This window comes from Bombina bombina, chromosome 6 (assembly GCF_027579735.1).
Source record: "Bombina bombina isolate aBomBom1 chromosome 6, aBomBom1.pri, whole genome shotgun sequence".
Lineage (NCBI taxonomy): Eukaryota > Metazoa > Chordata > Amphibia > Anura > Bombinatoridae > Bombina > Bombina bombina.
Window position 1 is genome coordinate 487,864,855 of NC_069504.1, and position 20,917 is coordinate 487,885,771.

A 20,917-nucleotide genomic window follows, 5' to 3' on the forward strand; every position below is an offset into this window, starting at 1 on the left:
AAACTTTGGGGCTTGGTTAAGAGACTGAAAATCAGAGCAATGTTATTTAAAAATAAGCAAAACTATAGATTTAAAAAAAACAACTTTATGGGCTATATAAATAGATCATCTACAAAACATTTATGCAAAGAAAAAATGAGTACAAGTGGAACGGTATTTAATACTCCTGCTTAAGTGCTTACCCCACTAGAAGTGGGCTTTTCGTGTGCATCGGCTAGCACTCATATTACGGTTAGCGCTCATATTAAGTTGAAAGTAAATTGTTTTTGCTTGCGCGCTAACCCGATGCGTGTGAAAAGCTAAACTTAGAATACTGCGAGCACGATAATGTATTCCCCAAATAGAAGTCAACGGAGCAAGAAAAGTAGAGTAAAACCTAACACCCTAATCGCGTGTAAACCCACATATTCTCAAGTGCACTAACCCAACGTGAAAATATGAATATTTCACATTCCAATGTCCTTCACATAGCAGTATATGTTCTTTTTATTCATATATACATATTTCTATATATATTTTATGGTATTTTAGTACAATATATATCTATACCTATATATATGTACATGATTATAAATAGATATAGATATATACAGATATATATAGGAATATCTATTTAGAAATACATAGAATATATGTGTCTGTGCAGAACATTGGAATGTAAAATATTTACAGTAAATACACAGTATAACCCTTTATTACATATAGATATTGCATAAATATGCTTTTACATGTTTTCATCTACTTAACTGTAAAGGGTTCTAATGCACTTATATATTTGTTTATATGTGTGTACATACCTATTTATGTGCTTATATGTATATATTTATATATATATATATATATATATATATATATATATATATATATATATATATATATATATATATATATAAGTCTGTAAATACATATAAACATATGTATTTATACACACACACAGTTCCGAAGACTCGGTAATCATTGTAGAGTAATCGCGATTGCTCTCCAGTGATTGCGTTTACTTTCAACTTGTAATACAAGTGCTAAACCCGATGTGTGCAAATACCCGTGATAAACCCCTTTTTGCTTGCTCGTAACTGTTAATGAGCCACTTAAAATCTGGCCCTAAATTGAGTTATTTATATTATCAGAGAGCAGTGCTAGATTTCAAAACATGCTGTCATCCTCCCAGTTACCTGCAAAGCACTATATGTGAATCCGCGCTGCTGTGTAAAGTGACTCTTCCTGCGCACAATGCTTGTGTAGAGGTGGCTGCCACTTGATACCAGGCGGTGTGGCTGAAGAAAAGGAACAAAAGTGACCATTGATTAGCACCATCCATACAAACCATGTGTGTACATCACAATGTGCGTCACAGTGCATGTAGTTTGTGTTGCAGCTTGTCATGCTGTGCAAATGTCATAGTGCATTGCTCTGTGTGACTGACGTGTGTGTGAGCTGCGGTATATACATATTACAGTGTATCTATATGTCATGGGCATTGCTCTGTGTGACTGACATGTGTGTGTGAGCTGCAGTATATACATATCACAGTGTATCTATATGTCATGGGCATTGCTCTGTGTGACTGACGTGTGTGAGCTGCAGTATATACATATGACAGTGTATCTATATGTCATGGGCATTGCTCTGTGTGACTGACGTGTGTGTGAGCTGCAGTATATACATATTACAGTGTATCTATATGTCATGGGCATTGCTCTGTGTGACTGACATGTGTGTGTGAGCTGCAGTATATACATATCACAGTATCTATATGTCATGGGTATTGCTCTGTGTGACTGACATGTGTGTGTGAGCTGCAGTATATACATATCACAGTGTATCTATATGTCATGGGCATTGCTCTGTGTGACTGACATGTGTGTGTGAGCTGCAGTATATACATATCACAGTGTATCTATATGTCATGGGCATTGCTCTGTGTGACTGACGTGTGTGAGCTGCAGTATATACATCTCACAGTGTATCTATATGTCATGGGCATTGCTCTGTGTGACTGACGTGTGTGAGCTGCAGTATATACATATCACAGTGTATCTATATGTCATGGGCATTGCTTTGTGTGACTGACATGTGTGTGTGAGCTGCAGTATATACATATTACAGTGTATCTATATGTCATGGGCATTGCTCTGTGTGACTGACATGTGTGTGTGAGCTGCAGTATATACATATCACAGTGTATCTATATGTCATAGGCATTGCTCTGTGTGACTGACATGTGTGTGTGAGCTGCAGTATATACATATCACAGTGTATCTATATGTCATGGGCATTGCTCTGTGTGACTGACGTGTGTGTGAGCTGCAGTATATACATATGACAGTGTATCTATATGTCATGGGCATTGCTCTGTGTGACTGACATGTGTGTGTGAGCTGCAGTATATACATATGACAGTGTATCTATATGTCATGGGCATTGCTCTGTGTGACTGACATGTGTGTGTGAGCTGCAGTATATACATATGACAGTGTATCTATATGTAATAGTGCATTGCTCTGTGTGACTGACGTGTGTGAGCTGCAGTATATACATATCACAGTGTATCTATATGTCATGGGCATTGCTCTGTGTGACTGACGTGTGTGTGAGCTGCAGTATATACATATGACAGTGTATCTATATGTCATGGGCATTGCTCTGTGTGACTGACATGTGTGTGTGAGCTGCAGTATATACATATCACAGTGTATCTATATGTCATGGGCATTGCTCTGTGTGACTGACGTGTGTGAGCTGCAGTATATACATATGACAGTGTATCTATATGTCATGGGCATTGCTCTGTGTGACTGACGTGTGTGAGCTGCAGTATATACATATGACAGTGTATCTATATGTCATGGGCATTGCTCTGTGTGACTGACGTGTGTGAGCTGCAGTATATACATATGACAGTGTATCTATATGTCATGGGCATTGCTCTGTGTGACTGACGTGTGTGAGCTGCAGTATATACATATGACAGTGTATCTATATGTCATGGGCATTGCTCTGTGTGACTGACGTGTGTGAGCTGCAGTATATACATATCACAGTGTATCTATATGTCATGGGCATTGCTCTGTGTGACTGACGTGTGTGTGTGAGCTGCAGTATATACATATCACAGTGTATCTATATGTCATGGGCATTGCTCTGTGTGACTGACGTGTGTGTGTGAGCTGCAGTATATACATATCACAGTGTATCTATATGTCATGGGCATTGCTCTGTGTGACTGACGTGTGTGTGTGAGCTGCAGTATATACATATCACAGTGTATCTATATGTCATGGGCATTGCTCTGTGTGACTGACGTGTGTGTGTGAGCTGCAGTATATACATATCACAGTGTATCTATATGTCATGGGCATTGCTCTGTGTGACTGACATGTGTGTGTGAGCTGCAGTATATACATCTCACAGTGTATCTATATGTCATGGGCATTGCTCTGTGTGACTGACGTGTGTGAGCTGCAGTATATACATATCACAGTGTATCTATATGTCATGGGCATTGCTCTGTGTGACTGACGTGTGTGAGCTGCAGTATATACATATCACAGTGTATCTATATGTCATGGGCATTGCTCTGTGTGACTGACGTGTGTGAGCTGCAGTATATACATATGACAGTGTATCTATATGTCATGGGCATTGCTCTGTGTGACTGACGTGTGTGAGCTGCAGTATATACATATGACAGTGTATCTATATGTCATGGGCATTGCTCTGTGTGACTGACATGTGTGTGTGAGCTGCAGTATATACATATCACAGTGTATCTATATGTCATGGGCATTGCTCTGTGTGACTGACATGTGTGAGCTGCAGTATATACATATCACAGTGTATCTATATGTCATGGGCATTGCTCTGTGTGACTGACGTGTGTGAGCTGCAGTATATACATATGACAGTGTATCTATATGTCATGGGCATTGCTCTGTGTGACTGACGTGTGTGAGCTGCAGTATATACATATGACAGTGTATCTATATGTGATGGGCATTGCTCTGTGTGACTGACGTGTGTGAGCTGCAGTATATACATATGACAGTGTATCTATATGTCATGGGCATTGCTCTGTGTGACTGACGTGTGTGTGAGCTGCAGTATATACATATCACAGTGTATCTATATGTCATGGGCATTGCTCTGTGTGACTGACGTGTGTGTGAGCTGCAGTATATACATATGACAGTGTATCTATATGTCATGGGCATTGCTCTGTGTGACTGACGTGTGTGAGCTGCAGTATATACATATCACAGTGTATCTATATGTCATGGGCATTGCTCTGTGTGACTGACATGTGTGTGTGAGCTGAAGTATATACATATCACAGTGTATCTATATGTCATGGGCATTGCTTTGTGTGACTGACGTGTGTGAGCTGCAGTATATACATATCACAGTGTATCTATATGTCATGGGCATTGCTCTGTGTGACTGACGTGTGTGTGTGAGCTGCAGTATATACATATCACAGTGTATCTATATGTCATGGGCATTGCTCTGTGTGACTGACGTGTGTGTGTGAGCTGCAGTATATACATATCACAGTGTATCTATATGTCATGGGCATTGCTTTGTGTGACTGACGTGTGTGTGAGCTGCAGTATATACATATCACAGTGTATCTATATGTCATGGGCATTGCTCTGTGTGACTGACGTGTGTGAGCTGCAGTATATACATATGACAGTGTATCTATATGTCATGGGCATTGCTCTGTGTGACTGACGTGTGTGAGCTGCAGTATATACATATCACAGTGTATCTATATGTCATGGGCATTGCTCTGTGTGACTGACGTGTGTGTGTGAGCTGCAGTATATACATATGACAGTGTATCTATATGTCATGGGCATTGCTCTGTGTGACTGACGTGTGTGAGCTGCAGTATATACATATCACAGTGTATCTATATGTCATGGGCATTGCTTTGTGTGACTGACGTGTGTGTGAGCTGCAGTATATACATATCACAGTGTATCTATATGTCATGGGCATTGCTCTGTGTGACTGACATGTGTGTGTGAGCTGCAGTATATACATATGACAGTGTATCTATATGTCATGGGCATTGCTCTGTGTGACTGACGTGTGTGAGCTGCAGTATATACATATCACAGTGTATATATATGTCATGGGCATTGCTTTGTGTGACTGACGTGTGTGTGTGAGCTGCAGTATATACATATCACAGCGTATCTATATGTCATGGGCATTGCTCTGTGTGACTGACGTGTGCGTGAGCTGCAGTATGTACATATCACAGTGTATCTATATGTCATGGGCATTGCTTTGTGTGACTGACATGTGTGTGTGAGCTGCAGTATATACATATCACAGTGTATCTATATGTCATGGGCATTGCTCTGTGTGACTGACCTGTGTGAGCTGCAGTATATACATATCACAGTGTATCTATATGTCATAGTGCATTGCTCTGTGTGACTGACGTGTGTGTGAGCTGCAGTATATACATATCACAGTGTATCTATATGTCATGGGCATTGCTCTGTGTGACTGACATGTGTGTGAGCTGCAGTATATACATATGACAGTGTATCTATATGTCATAGTGCATTGCTTTGTGTGACTGACGTGTGTGAGCTGCAGTATATACATATCACAGTGTATCTATATGTCATGGGCATTGCTTTGTGTGACTGACATGTGTGTGTGAGCTGCAGTATATACATATTACAGTGTATCTATATGTCATGGGCATTGCTCTGTGTGACTGACATGTGTGTGAGCTGCAATATATACATATCACAGTGTATCTATATGTCATGGGCATTGCTCTGTGTGACTGACGTGTGTGTGTGAGCTGCAGTATATACATATCACAGTGTATCTATATGTCATGGGCATTGCTCTGTGTGACTGACATGTGTGTGTGAGCTGCAGTATATACATATCACAGTGTATCTATATGTCATGGGCATTGCTTTGTGTGACTGACGTGTGTGTGAGCTGCAGTATATACATATCACAGTGTATCTATATGTCATGGGCATTGCTCTGTGTGACTGACGTGTGTGAGCTGCAGTATATACATATCACAGTGTATCTATATGTCATGGGCATTGCTCTGTGTGACTGACATGTGTGTGTGAGCTGCAGTATATACATATCACAGTGTATCTATATGTCATGGGCATTGCTCTGTGTGACTGACGTGTGTGTGTGAGCTGCAGTATATACATATGACAGTGTATCTATATGTCATGGGCATTGCTCTGTGTGACTGACGTGTGTGAGCTGCAGTATATACATATTACAGTGTATCTATATGTCATGGGCATTGCTCTGTGTGACTGACATGTGTGTGTGAGCTGCAGTATATACATATCACAGTGTATCTATATGTCATGGGCATTGCTCTGTGTGACTGACGTGTGTGAGCTGCAGTATATACATATCACAGTGTATCTATATGTCATGGGCATTGCTTTGTGTGACTGACGTGTGTGTGTGAGCTGCAGTATATACATATGACAGTGTATCTATATGTCATGGGCATTGCTCTGTGTGACTGACATGTGTGTGTGAGCTGCAGTATATACATATCACAGTGTATCTATATGTCATGGGCATTGCTCTGTGTGACTGACGTGTGTGTGAGCTGCAGTATATACATAACACAGTGTATCTATATGTCATGGGCATTGCTCTGTGTGACTGACGTGTGTGTGAGCTGCAGTATATACATATCACAGTGTATCTATATGTCATGGGCATTGCTCTGTGTGACTGACATGTGTGTGTGAGCTGCAGTATATACATATGACAGTGTATCTATATGTCATGGGCATTGCTTTGTGTGACTGACGTGTGTGTGAGCTGCAGTATATACATATCACAGTGTATCTATATGTCATGGGCATTGCTCTGTGTGACTGACATGTGTGTGTGAGCTGCAGTATATACATATGACAGTGTATCTATATGTCATGGGCATTGCTCTGTGTGACTGACGTGTGTAAGTTGCAGTATATACATATGACAGTGTATCTATATGTCATGGGCATTGCTCTGTGTGACTGACGTGTGAGAGCTGCAGTATATACATATGACAGTGTATCTACTGCAGGGGTGTCCAATCTACTGTATATGTCATGGGCATTCACTATTATTTCAAAGGCCACATAAGCAGCCCCCACATCATCAACATGGAACTTTTAATAATTATAAGTAAACAGCGCTTGTATAGTGTATGTCAGTGAAAGTGGATATAGTTTGAGAAAAGCATTGGAGAGGGATTGCAGGTGCATTATGTTATAAAATAGAAGATCGTTGTTTTGTGGTAAAAGTAGTAAAAACTGAAGATTTTTAATTCCAGCTTTATGAGAGGAGATAAGGACTGCAGGAAAATCTCAAAGAGCCACAACTTGCCAACACTAATGTCCCAGACCATAGGTTTTAAGTCACCAAGAGTGGCACTGCACTCTACATGGTGTGTGTCATAGTGTCATGCTAATAAAGTACTCTTTACTTGAATATCAGAAAGGAAGTGATACTCTGGACCAGTGTTCCCTCTAATGCCAGTTTTGGGTGCGGCCCAGCAGTGAAACAGTTAATTAGAGCAATTATTAAACACTGCACAATGCAGACTGCAAGGATTAGATCACTTTATAACTTTTTACTGCTGGGCCGCACACATAACTGGCCTTAGAGGGAACACTGCTCTGGAGATCAGCTCATACCTGCACCATAGAGAGATGATATGTGTGGAAGGGCACCAGATCCTTAATGGGCAGGCGGTATGTCAGAAGGGCATCCTGGGAGGGAGAATCAGCCACAGTCAAGAGCAGATCTGGAGGAGGAAAACCATCTTTAATCAGCTTATGTTTCAATTTAAAGGCTTTTATAGCTATTCTTTGTATTTTTATGAGGTTATCTGGTGAGGAGTAGTTGTACTTATTATAATTACTGTTTAGCTCAGTTTCTTTCTGTATTTCTTCATACATTAAATAATTTTATAGATCAGGGAATTTTATTAAGATTTTAGTACACCTCTATTCATAGGGGCCTATTTAACAAACGTCTGTCGGACCTGATCCGACAGTGTGGATCTGGTCCGACAGACCTCGCTGAATGCGGAGAGCAATACGCTCTCTGTATTCAGAATTGTACCAGCGCCAATCTGCCGCCAGCAGGGGGGGTGTCAATCAACCCGATCGTACTCGATCGAGTTGAATTGCGGCGATGTCTGTCTGCCTGCTCAGAGCAGGAGGACAGGTTATGGAGCAGCAGCCTTTAAAAGGCTGAAGGCTCGCCAGAAACACGGGGCATCAAGCTCCATACGGAGCTTGATAAATATGCCCCATATTTTCTGTTTTTTTATATTAGTATTAGTAATAGTGTTTATTAGAGGTGGTTGCACGTGGATTACTATCCCTTAGCTTTCTTTAAATGTATTTTATTATATTTATTTTATTACATTGACAGATCATTTTAATATATTTTGTTATGATTTTTTTATATATATCACATAGGTGCCAATAGCTGATCATTTTATGAACACTTTAATGCAGACAAATTAGCAGTTTACAGAAGCTTTGACCACACCCAGGATGGTTCCCACCCTCAAAACACACAGTGGAAACACCACACCAAATATTGAATATCATATTATTTAATCTAAGCTGTAAACTAAATGATGCTAGCTCACCAAACTAGATATATTCTTGTTCTAAGTTAAAGTATACAGTAGACTCTTTTGGCACAATATGCAAACAAACATAACAGATCTTATGTCTGATTCCCACAGCCAGGCATCAGGGCAGACTTTTACAATGCAGGAAAGGTTTCTGGGATAATTATACAATCGGATAGAAGCTACAAATATACAGAACTAGCCATGTAAAGTTTTATATCTGGAAACTATCTGAGTTTTACTGAAGTGCAAGAAGAGCAGTGATGCAGAGCTGCACAGAGGATGCTTATAGAGCTGTGCACAGTATGTGTTAGAGCAGTTCTTACAGAGTTATACAGAGGATGTTACAAGAGCAGTGGCTGCAGAGCTGTACAGAGGAGTTGTTAGTAGAGCAGTGGCTGCAGAGCTGTACAGAGGAGTTGTTAGTAGAGCAGTGGCTGCAGAGCTGTACAGAGGAGTTGTTAGCAGAGCAGTGGCTGCAGAGCTGTACAGAGGAGTTGTTAGTAGAGCAGTGGCTGCAGAGCTGTACAGAGGAGTTGTTAGTAGAGCAGTGGCTGCAGAGCTGTACAGAGGAGTTGTTAGTAGAGCAGTGGCTGCAGAGCTGTACAGAGGAGTTGTTAGCAGAGCAGTGGCTGCAGAGCTGTACAGAGGAGTTGTTAGTAGAGCAGTGGCTGCAGAGCTGTACAGAGGAGTTGTTAGTAGAGCAGTGGCTGCAGAGCTGTACAGAGGAGTTGTTAGCAGAGCAGTGGCTGCAGAGCTGTACAGAGGAGTTGTTAGTAGAGCAGTGGCTGCAGAGCTGTACAGAGGAGTTGTTAGTAGAACAGTCGCTGCAGAGCTGCACAGAGGAGTTGTTAGCAGAGCAGTGGCTGCAGAGCTGTACAGAGGAGTTGTTAGTAGAGCAGTGGCTGCAGAGCTGTACAGAGGAGTTGTTGGTAGAACAGTCGCTGCAGAGCTGTACAGAGGAGTTGTTAACAGAGCAGTGGCTGCAGAGCTGTACAGAGGAGTTGTTAATAGAGCAGTGGCTGCAGAGCTGTAAAAGAGTTCATTACCTTAGCACTGTTGATGCTGATTGGCTGCAGTTCATTTCTTCTTTTTTTTTCTTTTTTTTTTACCTGCAGCTGGACAGTAACTGAAAGATAACTTTTTACACAGAACTTACTCTGCTGAACTGAGGAGATTGTGAGGTAAAATATCTTCCTTTTTTACATAGAGATGCTCAGGTGATATTTTCCTGTCAGCTTTTTACAGTTATACTGCATCGGTTTCAAGTGATTTAGCATATGAGTATTATGTCCCTTTAAGGTAACTTTCTATTTGGAAAACCTAGAATCTACTTTTAGAGAGAGTAAAAGTCTCAACTAAATACTATTACCACCTCTATACCCTGGAACAAGAGAAACATCACATCCTTTTAATGCATACAATGTCTTCTACCACTTCCACCAGCAGGAGGAGGCATAGAGCACCACAGCAAAAGCTGTTAAATACCACTCCCCTTACCCACAATCCCCAGTCATTCGACCAAAGGGAAAGGAGAAAGGAAGTAATCTTAGGTGCAGAGGTGCCTGAAGTTTATAGAGAAGCAAACTGTCTGAAAAACAGGGTGGGCCGTGGACTCACCGTGTCAAGAAAGAAATCAATTTATCAGGTAAGAATAAATTATATTTTCTTTCTAATGACACGGTGAGTCCACGGATCATCTTAATTACTGTTCGGAACCAATACCCAAGCTAGCAGACACGGATGATAAGGGAGGGACAAGACAGTTAACCTAAACAGAAGGCACCACTGCTTGAAGAACCTTTCTCCCAAAAGAAGCCTCTGCTGAAGCAAAAGTATCAAATTTGTAAAATTTTGAAAAAGTATGCAAAGATGACCAAGTCGCAGCCTTGCAAAGCTGATCTACAGAAGCTCCATTTTTGAAAGCCCAAGAAGATGAAACAGCCCTCTCGGAATGAGCCATGATTCTCTCAGAAGGCTGCTGACCAGCAGTCTCATATGCCAAGCGAATAACACTTCTCAACCAACAAGAAAAAGAAGTAGCCGTAGCTTTCTTACCCTTACGCTTCCCAGAAAAAAACAACAAATAAAGAAGAAGACCGGTGGAAATCCTTAGTCGCCTGCAAATAATATGTCAATGAACGAACCACATCCAGGTTGTGCAACAAACTCTCCTTATGAGAAGAAGGATTAGGACACAAAGAAGGAACAACAATCTCTTGATTAATATTCTTATCAGAAACAACCTTGGGAAGAAAACCCAAGGCAGTACGCAAAACTACCTAATAGAGTGAAAAATAAGAAAAGACGATTCATACTGTAAGGCTGAAAGCTCCGAAACTCTTCGAGCCGAAGAAATACCCACCAGAAACAAAACCTTCCAAGATAACATCTTAATATCCAAAGAATGCATAGGTTCAAACGGAGCCTGTTGAAGTACTCTAAGAACCAAATTAAGACTCCAAGGTGGAGTAGTAGACTTAAACACAGGCCGAATTCTAGCCAAGGCCTGACAAAAAGAATGAACATCTGGCACATCCGCCAGCCACATGTGCAATAAAATAGATAAAGCAGAAATTTGACCCTTCAGGGTACTAGCAGATAATCCTTTCTCCAAACCCTCCTGGAGAAAAGACAAAATCCTAGGAATTCTAAGTCTACTCCATGAGTAGCCTTTGGATTCACACCAATACAAATATTTACGCCAAATCTTATAATAAATCTTCCTAGTCACAGGCTTACGAGCCTGAATCATAGTCTCAATGACTGACTCAGAAAAAACACGCTTAGAAAGAATCAAACGTTCAATCTCCAAGCAGTTAGCTTCAGAGAAATGAGATTTGGATGAAGGAAGTGACCCTGCAGAAGCAGATCCTTCCTTAATGGAAGTAGCCAGGGTGGAAGGTAAGACATCTCCACCAGATCTGCAAACCAGATTTTGCAAGGCCATGCCAGAGCAATGAGAATCACCGATGCCCTTTCTTGTTTGACCCGAGCAATGCCCTGAGGAAGAAGAGAAAATGGAGGGGAACACATATGCCAGACTGAAAGTCCAGTGCATCTATCAGAACAGCCTGAGGATCCTTTGACCTCGACCCGTACCTCGGGAGATTGGCATTCTGATGAGATGCCATGAGATCCAACTCTGGCTGCCCCCAACTGAGAATCAAGCTGGAAAATACCTCTGGATGAAGTTCCCACTCCCCCGGATGAAAAGTCTGTCTCCTCAGAAAATCCACTTCCCAATTGTCCACCTCTGGAAGGTGGATAGCAGACAGACAACAGTTGTGAATCTCCACCCACTGAATAATCTTGGCTACCTCTGTCATGGCCAAGGAACTCTGAGTTCCTCCCTGATGATTGATGTAAGCCACTGACGTTATGTTGTCCAACTGAAACCTGATAAACTGGGTTGAAGCTAGCTGAGGCCAGGCTAGAAGAGCATTGAAAATTGCTCTCAGTTCCAAAACATTTATTGGAAGAACTGACTCCTCCTGAGTCCATAGACCCTAAGCCCTTAATGAACCCCAGACAGCACCCCAGCCCATCCGTGGTTACAATCACCCAGGCAGGTCTGCGAAAGCAAGTTCCCTGAGAGAGAAGATCCTGAGACAACCACCATGGAAGAGAATATCTGGACATCTGATCTAGAACAATCTATGGAGATAGATCCACATACTCCCCATTCCACTGCCTGAGCAAGCATAACTGCAGAGGTCTGAGATGGAACCGAGCAAACGGAATGATGTCCATGACTGAAAACATCAGACCAATAACCTCCATGCACTGAGCCACTGACGGTCAAGGAAGGGACTGAAGAGCAAGACACGTATTGAAAATCTTTGACTTTCTTGCTTCTGTCAGAAACATTTTCATCTCTAGAGAATCTTTAATGGTCCCCAAAAATACCACTCTTGTAGCCGGAATTAAGGAACTTTTTCCTAAATTCAACATGCAACCGTGGGAGCGCAGAAAAGACAACAACAACTCCGTGTGGGAGTTTGGTAGTTGAAAAGATGGAGCCTGAACTAGATTGTCACCCAGATAAGGAGCCACTGCAACACCCTTCAATCGATGCACCACCAACAATGCTCCCAGGACCTTTAAAAAAAATTCTGGGAGCTGTTGCCAGACCAAAAGGAAGAGCTACAAACTGAAAATGTTTGTCTAGAAATGCAAATCTTAGGAACCTGTGATAATCCCTGTGAATGGGATTATGCAGATACGCATCCTTTAGATCAATTGTGGTCATGAACTGACCTTCCTGAACCAAAGGAAGAATGGAACAAATAGTTTCCATCTTGAAGACGGAACCCTGAGAAACTTGTTTACACTCTTGAGATATAATATAGGTCTGAAAGTTCCCTCCTTTTTGGGAACGACAAAGAGATTGGAATAAAAACCCAGACCCTGTTCCTGAACCGGAAAAGGAACTATAACTCCCATGTCGGAAAGATTCTGAACACAACGTAAGAATGCCTCTCCTTTTATCTGGTTTACAGATAAACTGGAGAGAAGAAACCTGCCTCTGGGAGGAATATTCTTGAACTCCAGTTTGTAACCCTGGGAAACGATATCTACCACCCAGGAATCCTGAACATCTTGAACCCAAGCTTGAGCGAAGAAAGAGAGTCTGCCCCCTACAAGATCCATTCCCAGATCGGGGGCAGACCCTTCATGCTGTTTTTTAGTCAGCAAAGGCTTCCTGGACTGCTTCCCCTTATTCCAAGACTGATTTGACTTCCAAGATGGCTTGGACTGTTCCTGCTTGGAGGAAGAAGAGGAAGATTTACGAGAGAAGTTACGAAAGGAACGAAAATTACTCTGCCGACCCTTCTGTAATTTCTTTTATCCTGAGGAAGAGAATGCCCCTTCCCTCCCGTAATATCAGAAATAATCTCAGCCAAACCTGGCCCAAACAAGGTCTTACCCTTGTAAGGAATAGACAAAAGCTTAGACTTAGAGGACAAATCCGCAGACCAGGATTTTATCCATAAAGCTCTGCAAGCTAAAATAGCAAAACCAGAATTTTACACTACAGAAATAGTTTTTAAGATAAAAATAAAATAAAAATACTTTTTGGGGGATTTTTGGGGCCAAACTAGGTACTGGCAGAAAGCTGCCAGTACCCAAGATGGCGGTAATTAGGTAGGGGAGAGGGTTAGAGAGCTGGAGGGGGGATCAGGGAGGTTGGGGCTAAGGCAGGGGTCCATCACAGCTAAAATATTTTATTATTTTTATTTAAAAAAAAAAACCCTCTTTTATTTATTACTGGCAGACTTTCTGCCAGTACTTAAGATGGCGGGAACAATTGTGGGGTGGGGGAGGGAAGAGAGCTGTTTGGGAGGGATCAGGGGGTGGGATGTGTCAGGTGGGAGGCTGATCTCTAAAATTAACCCTGCAAGCTCCCTACAAGCTACCTAATTTAACCCCTTCACTGCTGGGCATAATTAACGTGTGGTGCGCAGCAGTATTTAGCGGCCTTCTAATTACCAAAAAGCAACGCCAAAGCCATATAAGTCTGCTATTTCTGAACAAAGGGGATCCCAGAGAAGCTTTTACAACAATTTCTGCCATAATAGCACAAGCTGTTTGTAAATAATTTCAGTGAGAAACCTAAAATTGTGAAAAATGTAAAGTTTTTTTTTTATTTGCTCGCATTTGGCGGTGAAATGGTGGCATAAAATATACAAAAATGGGCCTAGATCAATACTTGGGGTTGTCTACTACACTAAAGCTAAAGCTAAAATTAACCCTACAAGCTCCCTACAAGCTTCCAAATTAACCCCTTCACTCCTGGGCATAAAACACGTGTGGTGCGCAGCGGCATTTAGCGGCCTTCTAATTACCAAAAAGCAACCCCAAAGCCATATAAGTCTGCTATTTCTGAAAAAAGGGGATCCCAGAGAAGCATTTACAACCATTTGTGCCATAATTGCAGAAGCTGTTTGTAAATAATTTCAGTGGGAAACCTAAAGTTTGTGACAAATTTTGTGAAAAAGTAAACTTTTTTTTTTTTTTATCGCATTTGGCGGTGAAATGGTGGCATGAAATATACCAAAATGGGCCTAGATCAATACTTTGGATTGTCTTCTAACAAAAAATATATACATGTCAAGGGATATTCAGGTATTCCTGACAGATATCAGGGTTCCAATGTAACTAGCGCTAATTTTGAAAAAAAGTGGTTTGGAAATAGCGTAGTGCTACTTGTATTTATTGCCCCATAAATTGCAAAAAAAAGCAAAGAACGTGTAAACATTGGGTATTTCTAAACTCAGGACAAAATTTAGAAACTATTTAGCATGGGTGTTTTTTGGTGATTGTAGATGTGTAACATATTTTGAGGGTCAAAGTTAGAAAAAGTGTGTTTTTTTTTCAATTTTTTCCTCATATTTTTTTTTTTAGTAAATTATAAGACATGATGAAAATAATGGTATCTTTAGAAAGTCCATTTAATGGCGAGAAAAACGGTATATAATATGTGTGGGTACAGTAAATGAGTAAGAGGAAAATTACAGCTAAACATAAACACTGCAGAAATGTAAAAATAGCCATTGTCATTAAAGGGACAGTCTACACCAGAATTTTTATTGTTTTAAAAGATAGATAATCCCTTTATTACCTATTTCCCAGTTTTGCATAACCAACACAGTTATAATAATATACTTTTAACCTCTGTGATTATCTTGTATCTAAGCCTCTGCAAACTGCCCTTTTTTCAGTTCTTTTGACAGACTTGCAGTCTAGCCAATCAGTGCCTGCTCCCAGATAACTTCTCGTGCACAAGCACAGTGTTATCTATATGAAATACGTGAACTAACATCCTCTAATGGTGAAAAACTGTTAAAATGCAATCTGAAAGAGGTGGGCTTCAAGGTCTAAGAAATTAGCATATGAACCTCCTAGGTTAAGCTTTCAACTAAGAATACCAAGAGAACAAAGCAAAATTGGTGATAAAAGTAAATTGGAAAATTGTTTAAAATTACATGCTCTATCTGAATCATGAAAGTTTATTTTGGCCTAGACTGTCCCTTTAAGGGTAAGAAAATTGAAAAATGGTCCGGTCATTAAGGGGTTAAAGGAACAGCTGTCCTCAATAGGAATAGCGGTCCTCTTGGTCAGAGTGGAAACTGCTCCCACCACCTTAATAGAATCAGCAATAGGAAACATCTTTCTAAAAATCGGAGAAGGGGAAAAAGAAATCCCAGGCTTCTCCCATTCTCATGCAATAATATCTGAAACACGATCTGGTATAGGAAAAACATCCACCGAGGAAGGGACATCAAAAAACTTATTAAGTTTACTAGATTTCTTAATAACCACCATGACTGACACCTTAGAGTCATCCAAGGTGGCCAAAACCACCTTGAGTAACAAACGGAGGTGCTCCAGCTTAAACCTAAAGGAAACAACCTCAGGTTCAGAAGAAGGATATACACTATCAGAATCCGAGCTCTCACCCTCAGATGCTACTGAAGTATCTTCCTCCTCAGACTTATGAGAAGAAACACTAGACACAATTGCAACAGAATCAGAAACCTTATACTTCCACTTGCACCTTCCCCTGTAACATAGGAAAAGCAGACAAAGCCTCAGATACTGCCAAGGATATATGGGTAGCCATATCCTGCAAGGAAAAACCAACCTGAGACGAAACACAGGGCACTGCAGAAGATTGGGATGAATGAGGAGAAAGCTGCGGATTAGCCGGAACAGGAGACTCCTGAACAACATCCGCCCTAGACAATGAAGGCTCAGAATCAAAAAGTCTATCCTTGTAATGTAATGTTCTCTCAATACAAGAGGAACAAAAAGGGATAGGAGGCTCAACATTAGTATTTAAACATAGAGAACAAGCAACAGCTTGCAGGGCCTCTGGGTCCATCTTATTCCAAAGGAAAAAACCTTAATCAATAAAGTTCAAATCAGAATTTTAATTAAACAAAAAAACGTTACTGTCCCTTAAACACACTTTTTTTCAAAATGATTGCAAAAAGAGGCACTAACGTTATAGTCCCTACAAGCACCACAAAAAAACAACAGGTAACCTCCATACCTCAGCAAGCTCTGCTGAGGTGCCTACCTGACCTCCTTGCTGCCGGAAACAAAGTCAGAAAATGATTCGGACCCCCACACAGCTGCACCGGAGAGAACGCTGAACCACCTCTGAGGAGCTATGCAATAGAGCTGCAATATCCAGGAACAACGGGAAATGGCTAAAAGGGCGCCAAAAACATCCTTGCTATCTCAGATAAGCCCACCTATTGTGGCGTGGCCTAACAAACCTCCTGGTAGCCCTTAATACACAAACAAAAAACATGTACACCAAAGTGAAAACATAATAAACTGAGCCAAACATCTCCAGTGCCTGCAAAACTGCCATACAATAAACCATTAACCTAAAAGGTTGATTGTATAATTAGACAGAATTAACTGTCAAAGTGCCAAATTCTCCTATATCAAAACAGGGAAAGAAATAGGCACTTACCTCAAAAATCTGTCCGGCAGCAGGACAGCTCACTTGGTATGAGAGGCGCTTCCTACCTCACATGGACCTGTGGAAAGAAGAAAAGGCTGAGTAAACTTACTCAAACTTTCAAACAAAGGGAAGCATGAAATTACTTGGAAGGTCCAGTGGGGATTATACCCCACAAGTTCCCAAATGCTTAAAAGTCACAACTTGCTTTACTGAAGAGACTGACATGGACTACGGCTAAACCCCAAAGAAAACCAGCGCAAACTTGCTCTGCTTAAAAAATAACAAACTCTTGATTGAAGAAACAGACACCTATCTTTACCCCTCCTTGCAACTGATACAAGCAAAGAGAATGACTGGGGATTGTGAGTAGGGGGAGTGGTGAGTAGGGGATTTGCTGTGGTGCTCTTTGCCTCCTCCTACTGGTCAGGAGTGATATTTCCAACAGTAATTAAGATGATCCGTAGACTCACCGTGTCATTAGGAAGAAAAGGATTTAAAGAAAACATCCTCATCAAAAACCCTGAATTACTTATCGCTGATTATTATTATAAAGACCAAAAAAACACAAAACTAATTCATTTATTATTTCATACAGAGCAAAAAGATGCCTGGCACCAAATCTTACAGGAGAACTTTACTCTACATTAAAAAATAAAGGAAATGGGAACGGAAGACAGATCATTGTATACGATAGAGAAGACTTTGAAAATACACTTCATACATACAATTAAAATATATAACAACGGCACAGTAATGATACAAGGAAGCAAATCCTGCCTAGATTTATTTGAACACAGTTTAAAACACTGAATAAAAAAAATGAATAAAACTGTGAAACACTCACCCATAACTGATAAAGCCCTAAGGGACTGTTTGGCCTCACTAGAAAGAGACTTTGCAGAGTTCCGTGAATCAACAAAAAAGGACCTTGCACAAAAAGATCACCCAGAATTGGTAAAGCAAGAGCTTATGACCATCAAGCAGGAGCACAAACAGGAAATCAAATCACAAATCTCTGATCTAATGATTGACAATGAAAGATTAAAATGTGATCTCAAGAAAACCAAGGAAGGACTGAAACGCCATCAGGAAAATCATCCAAGCAACCAATACATAGCTCCACATAGACCAACAACAAATCTTCAAAAGAACAAAATAGTACCTAACCCAGAGACAGTGACATTGGGAGGAACAAGACAGCCAGAACCACAACTAGCGACCCAGTCTGATAAAAAGAAAACACCAAAAGACCAGACACAGCCCCCTGCCAAGCAACAACAGACTACAGCCTAGGGAAGAGCAGAAAACCAAGCAGAGCAGCTAGCCAGTGTACTGGGGGCCACTAAGGACATCCATGAGAAACCACTACAGAATCATACAAAAAATAAACCAGAAGAGCACACAAGGCAAACCCCTGAAACAGATGTTCTCATCTTAATGGACTCAAATGACAAATAAATAGATGGAAATCATCTCTTACCTGGTAAGAGAGTTATCCAGTACAAATGTGTAAACACAGAAAAAGCAAAAGAAAGAATTCTAAACATAAGTTTTAATAACCCAAAATATATAATCATCCACTCTGGCTCAAATGAACTGCAAGATCCAGGGAATATATTAATGCAATGGAAGACCTGATAACTATCACAAGAAATAAATTCCCAATAACAAAAATCATCCTTTTTAGACTATTACCAAGGAGTGTCATACACAGTGATATGGTCCAAAACGTCAATATGCAACTAAATGCTTTTCCTCAAACCCCAAACATAATGGTGGCCCAACACCACAACATTAACTGCACACATCTTTATGATCTAATACATTGGAACAAACGGGGGTACGTATGTTTGCCAAAAATCTAAAAGATACAACACTGGAGTGCAACATACTCACTCCAAATTTGAAGAGTCACCCCCCCCCCCATCATAACAGGGATATAACAACTACACACTGGAGTGGGTACTCTCATACATGGAATAAAAGTAAAAGAACCGTGATACCTTCAAATGAACAGTACAGAGAGAACCTACAGGCCCCTAACAGCCATTACAGTGCCCAATACAGAAACTTCCAAAGAAATAGAAGGCAAAATACGCAGGCAGACTCAGAACTTAGGGAAATTAGAGAACTACTCCATGCACTATATGAAAAGCTTTAAAAACAAACCAGGATAAAACAAATAAACTGTAAGAGGGAAAAAAACAAACCTTAATTCTCGCAGCCTGAAAGCATAATTAGCACACTATAGACTGAACACAAGATGAACAGTCTCACAATAAGCAGTTGGAATATACAAGGACAAAATGAGAGATCCTGATTTTCAACAAAATATAAGAAACCATGATATTATCTTGATACAGGAGACATGGCAAGATAGAAGCACAGCATCATCTTGCCCTATGGACTATAAAGAGTTAATAATCCCTGCAAAAAAAAGGAGGGAGACTCTCAAGGGGGTTATTAGTGTGGATACAAAGAGAGTGTCAAACCATGTATCACCCCAGTGAAGAGAGGTGCAAACACATCTGTGGATACAAATATCAAAGTATCTTGTACAGACATCTCACAATCTCTATCTCTGTACCATATACAGTATCTCCCAAAAGTGAGTACACCCCTCACATTTTTGTAAATATTTTATTATATCTTTTCATGTGAGAACACTGAAGAAATGACACTTTGCTACAATGTAAAGTAGTGAGTGTACAGCCTGTATAACAGTGTAAATGTGCTGTCTCCTCAAAATAACTCAACACACAGCCATTGGCAACAAAAGTGAATACATCCCTAAGTGGAAATGTCCAAATTGGGCCCAAAGTTTAAAGATTTTGTGTGGCCACCATTATTTTCCAGCACTGCCTTAACTCTCTTGGACATGGAGTTCCCCAGAGCTTCACAGGTTGCCACTGGAGTCCTCTTCCACTCCTCCATGATGACATCATGGAGCTGGTGGATTTTAGAGACCTTGAGCTCCCCCACCTTCCGTCTGAGGATGCCCCACAGATGCTCAATAGGGGTTAGGTCTGGAGACATGCTTGACCAGTCCATCACCTTTACCCTCACCTTATTTAGCAAGGCAGTAGTAGTCTTGACGGTATGTTTGGGGTCGTTATCATGTTGGAATACTGCCCTGCAGCCCAGTCTCTGAAGGGAGGGGATTATGCTCTGCTTCAGTATGTCACAGTACATGTTGGCATTCATGGTTCTCTCAATGAACTTTAGCTCCCCAGTGCCGGCAGCACTCAGGCAGGCCCAGACCATGACACTCCTACCACCATTCTTGACTGTAGGCAAGACACACTTGTCTTTGTACTCCTCACCTGGTTTCCGCCACACATGCTTGACACCATCTGAACCAAATAAGTTTATCTTGGTCTCATCGGACCACAGGACATGGTTCTAGTAATGTGAACCATTTTGGTATGGTCTAGGAAATATTGTTCAGATGAAAGTTAAACAAACTGAATATATAAGCTTGGGATAGATAAAATAATATCCTCCAAGGAAACTAAGGTGTGGGTTTGTTTATCTCCCTCTTGGTATTTTATTGTACTTAGATAGAAATTCATCACAGAAGGGTACACACAATATTAGACATAGGGAGAAGTAAGGGGAAAAAAAAAAGTCTCACATTTTATATACTATATATGGATAAGTATATATCCAAAAGTAAGTTTAGATCGCCCAATATGACTTCAAGAAGTAAAAATCAGGATAAAAAAGTTAATACATCTACAGTAGAGGTTTTTGAAGGATCAGAAGAACACTTATCA

At 40.7% G+C, this 20,917-nt stretch overlaps 1 protein-coding gene across 1 annotated transcript in view; it reads right to left on the bottom strand.

The window, feature by feature from the left end:
* The window catches only part of LOC128664481 (coiled-coil domain-containing protein 33-like), a 41,604-nt gene that overhangs the window by 440 nt on the left and 20,247 nt on the right, over positions 1-20,917 (bottom strand). The window contains exons 5-6 of the mRNA XM_053719305.1: positions 7,707-7,816; positions 1,173-1,274 (exon numbers count right to left, since the gene is read on the bottom strand). Coding sequence (XP_053575280.1) covers positions 1,173-1,274; positions 7,707-7,816 — 212 coding nt within the window. The remainder of the gene's footprint in view (positions 1-1,172; positions 1,275-7,706; positions 7,817-20,917) is intronic.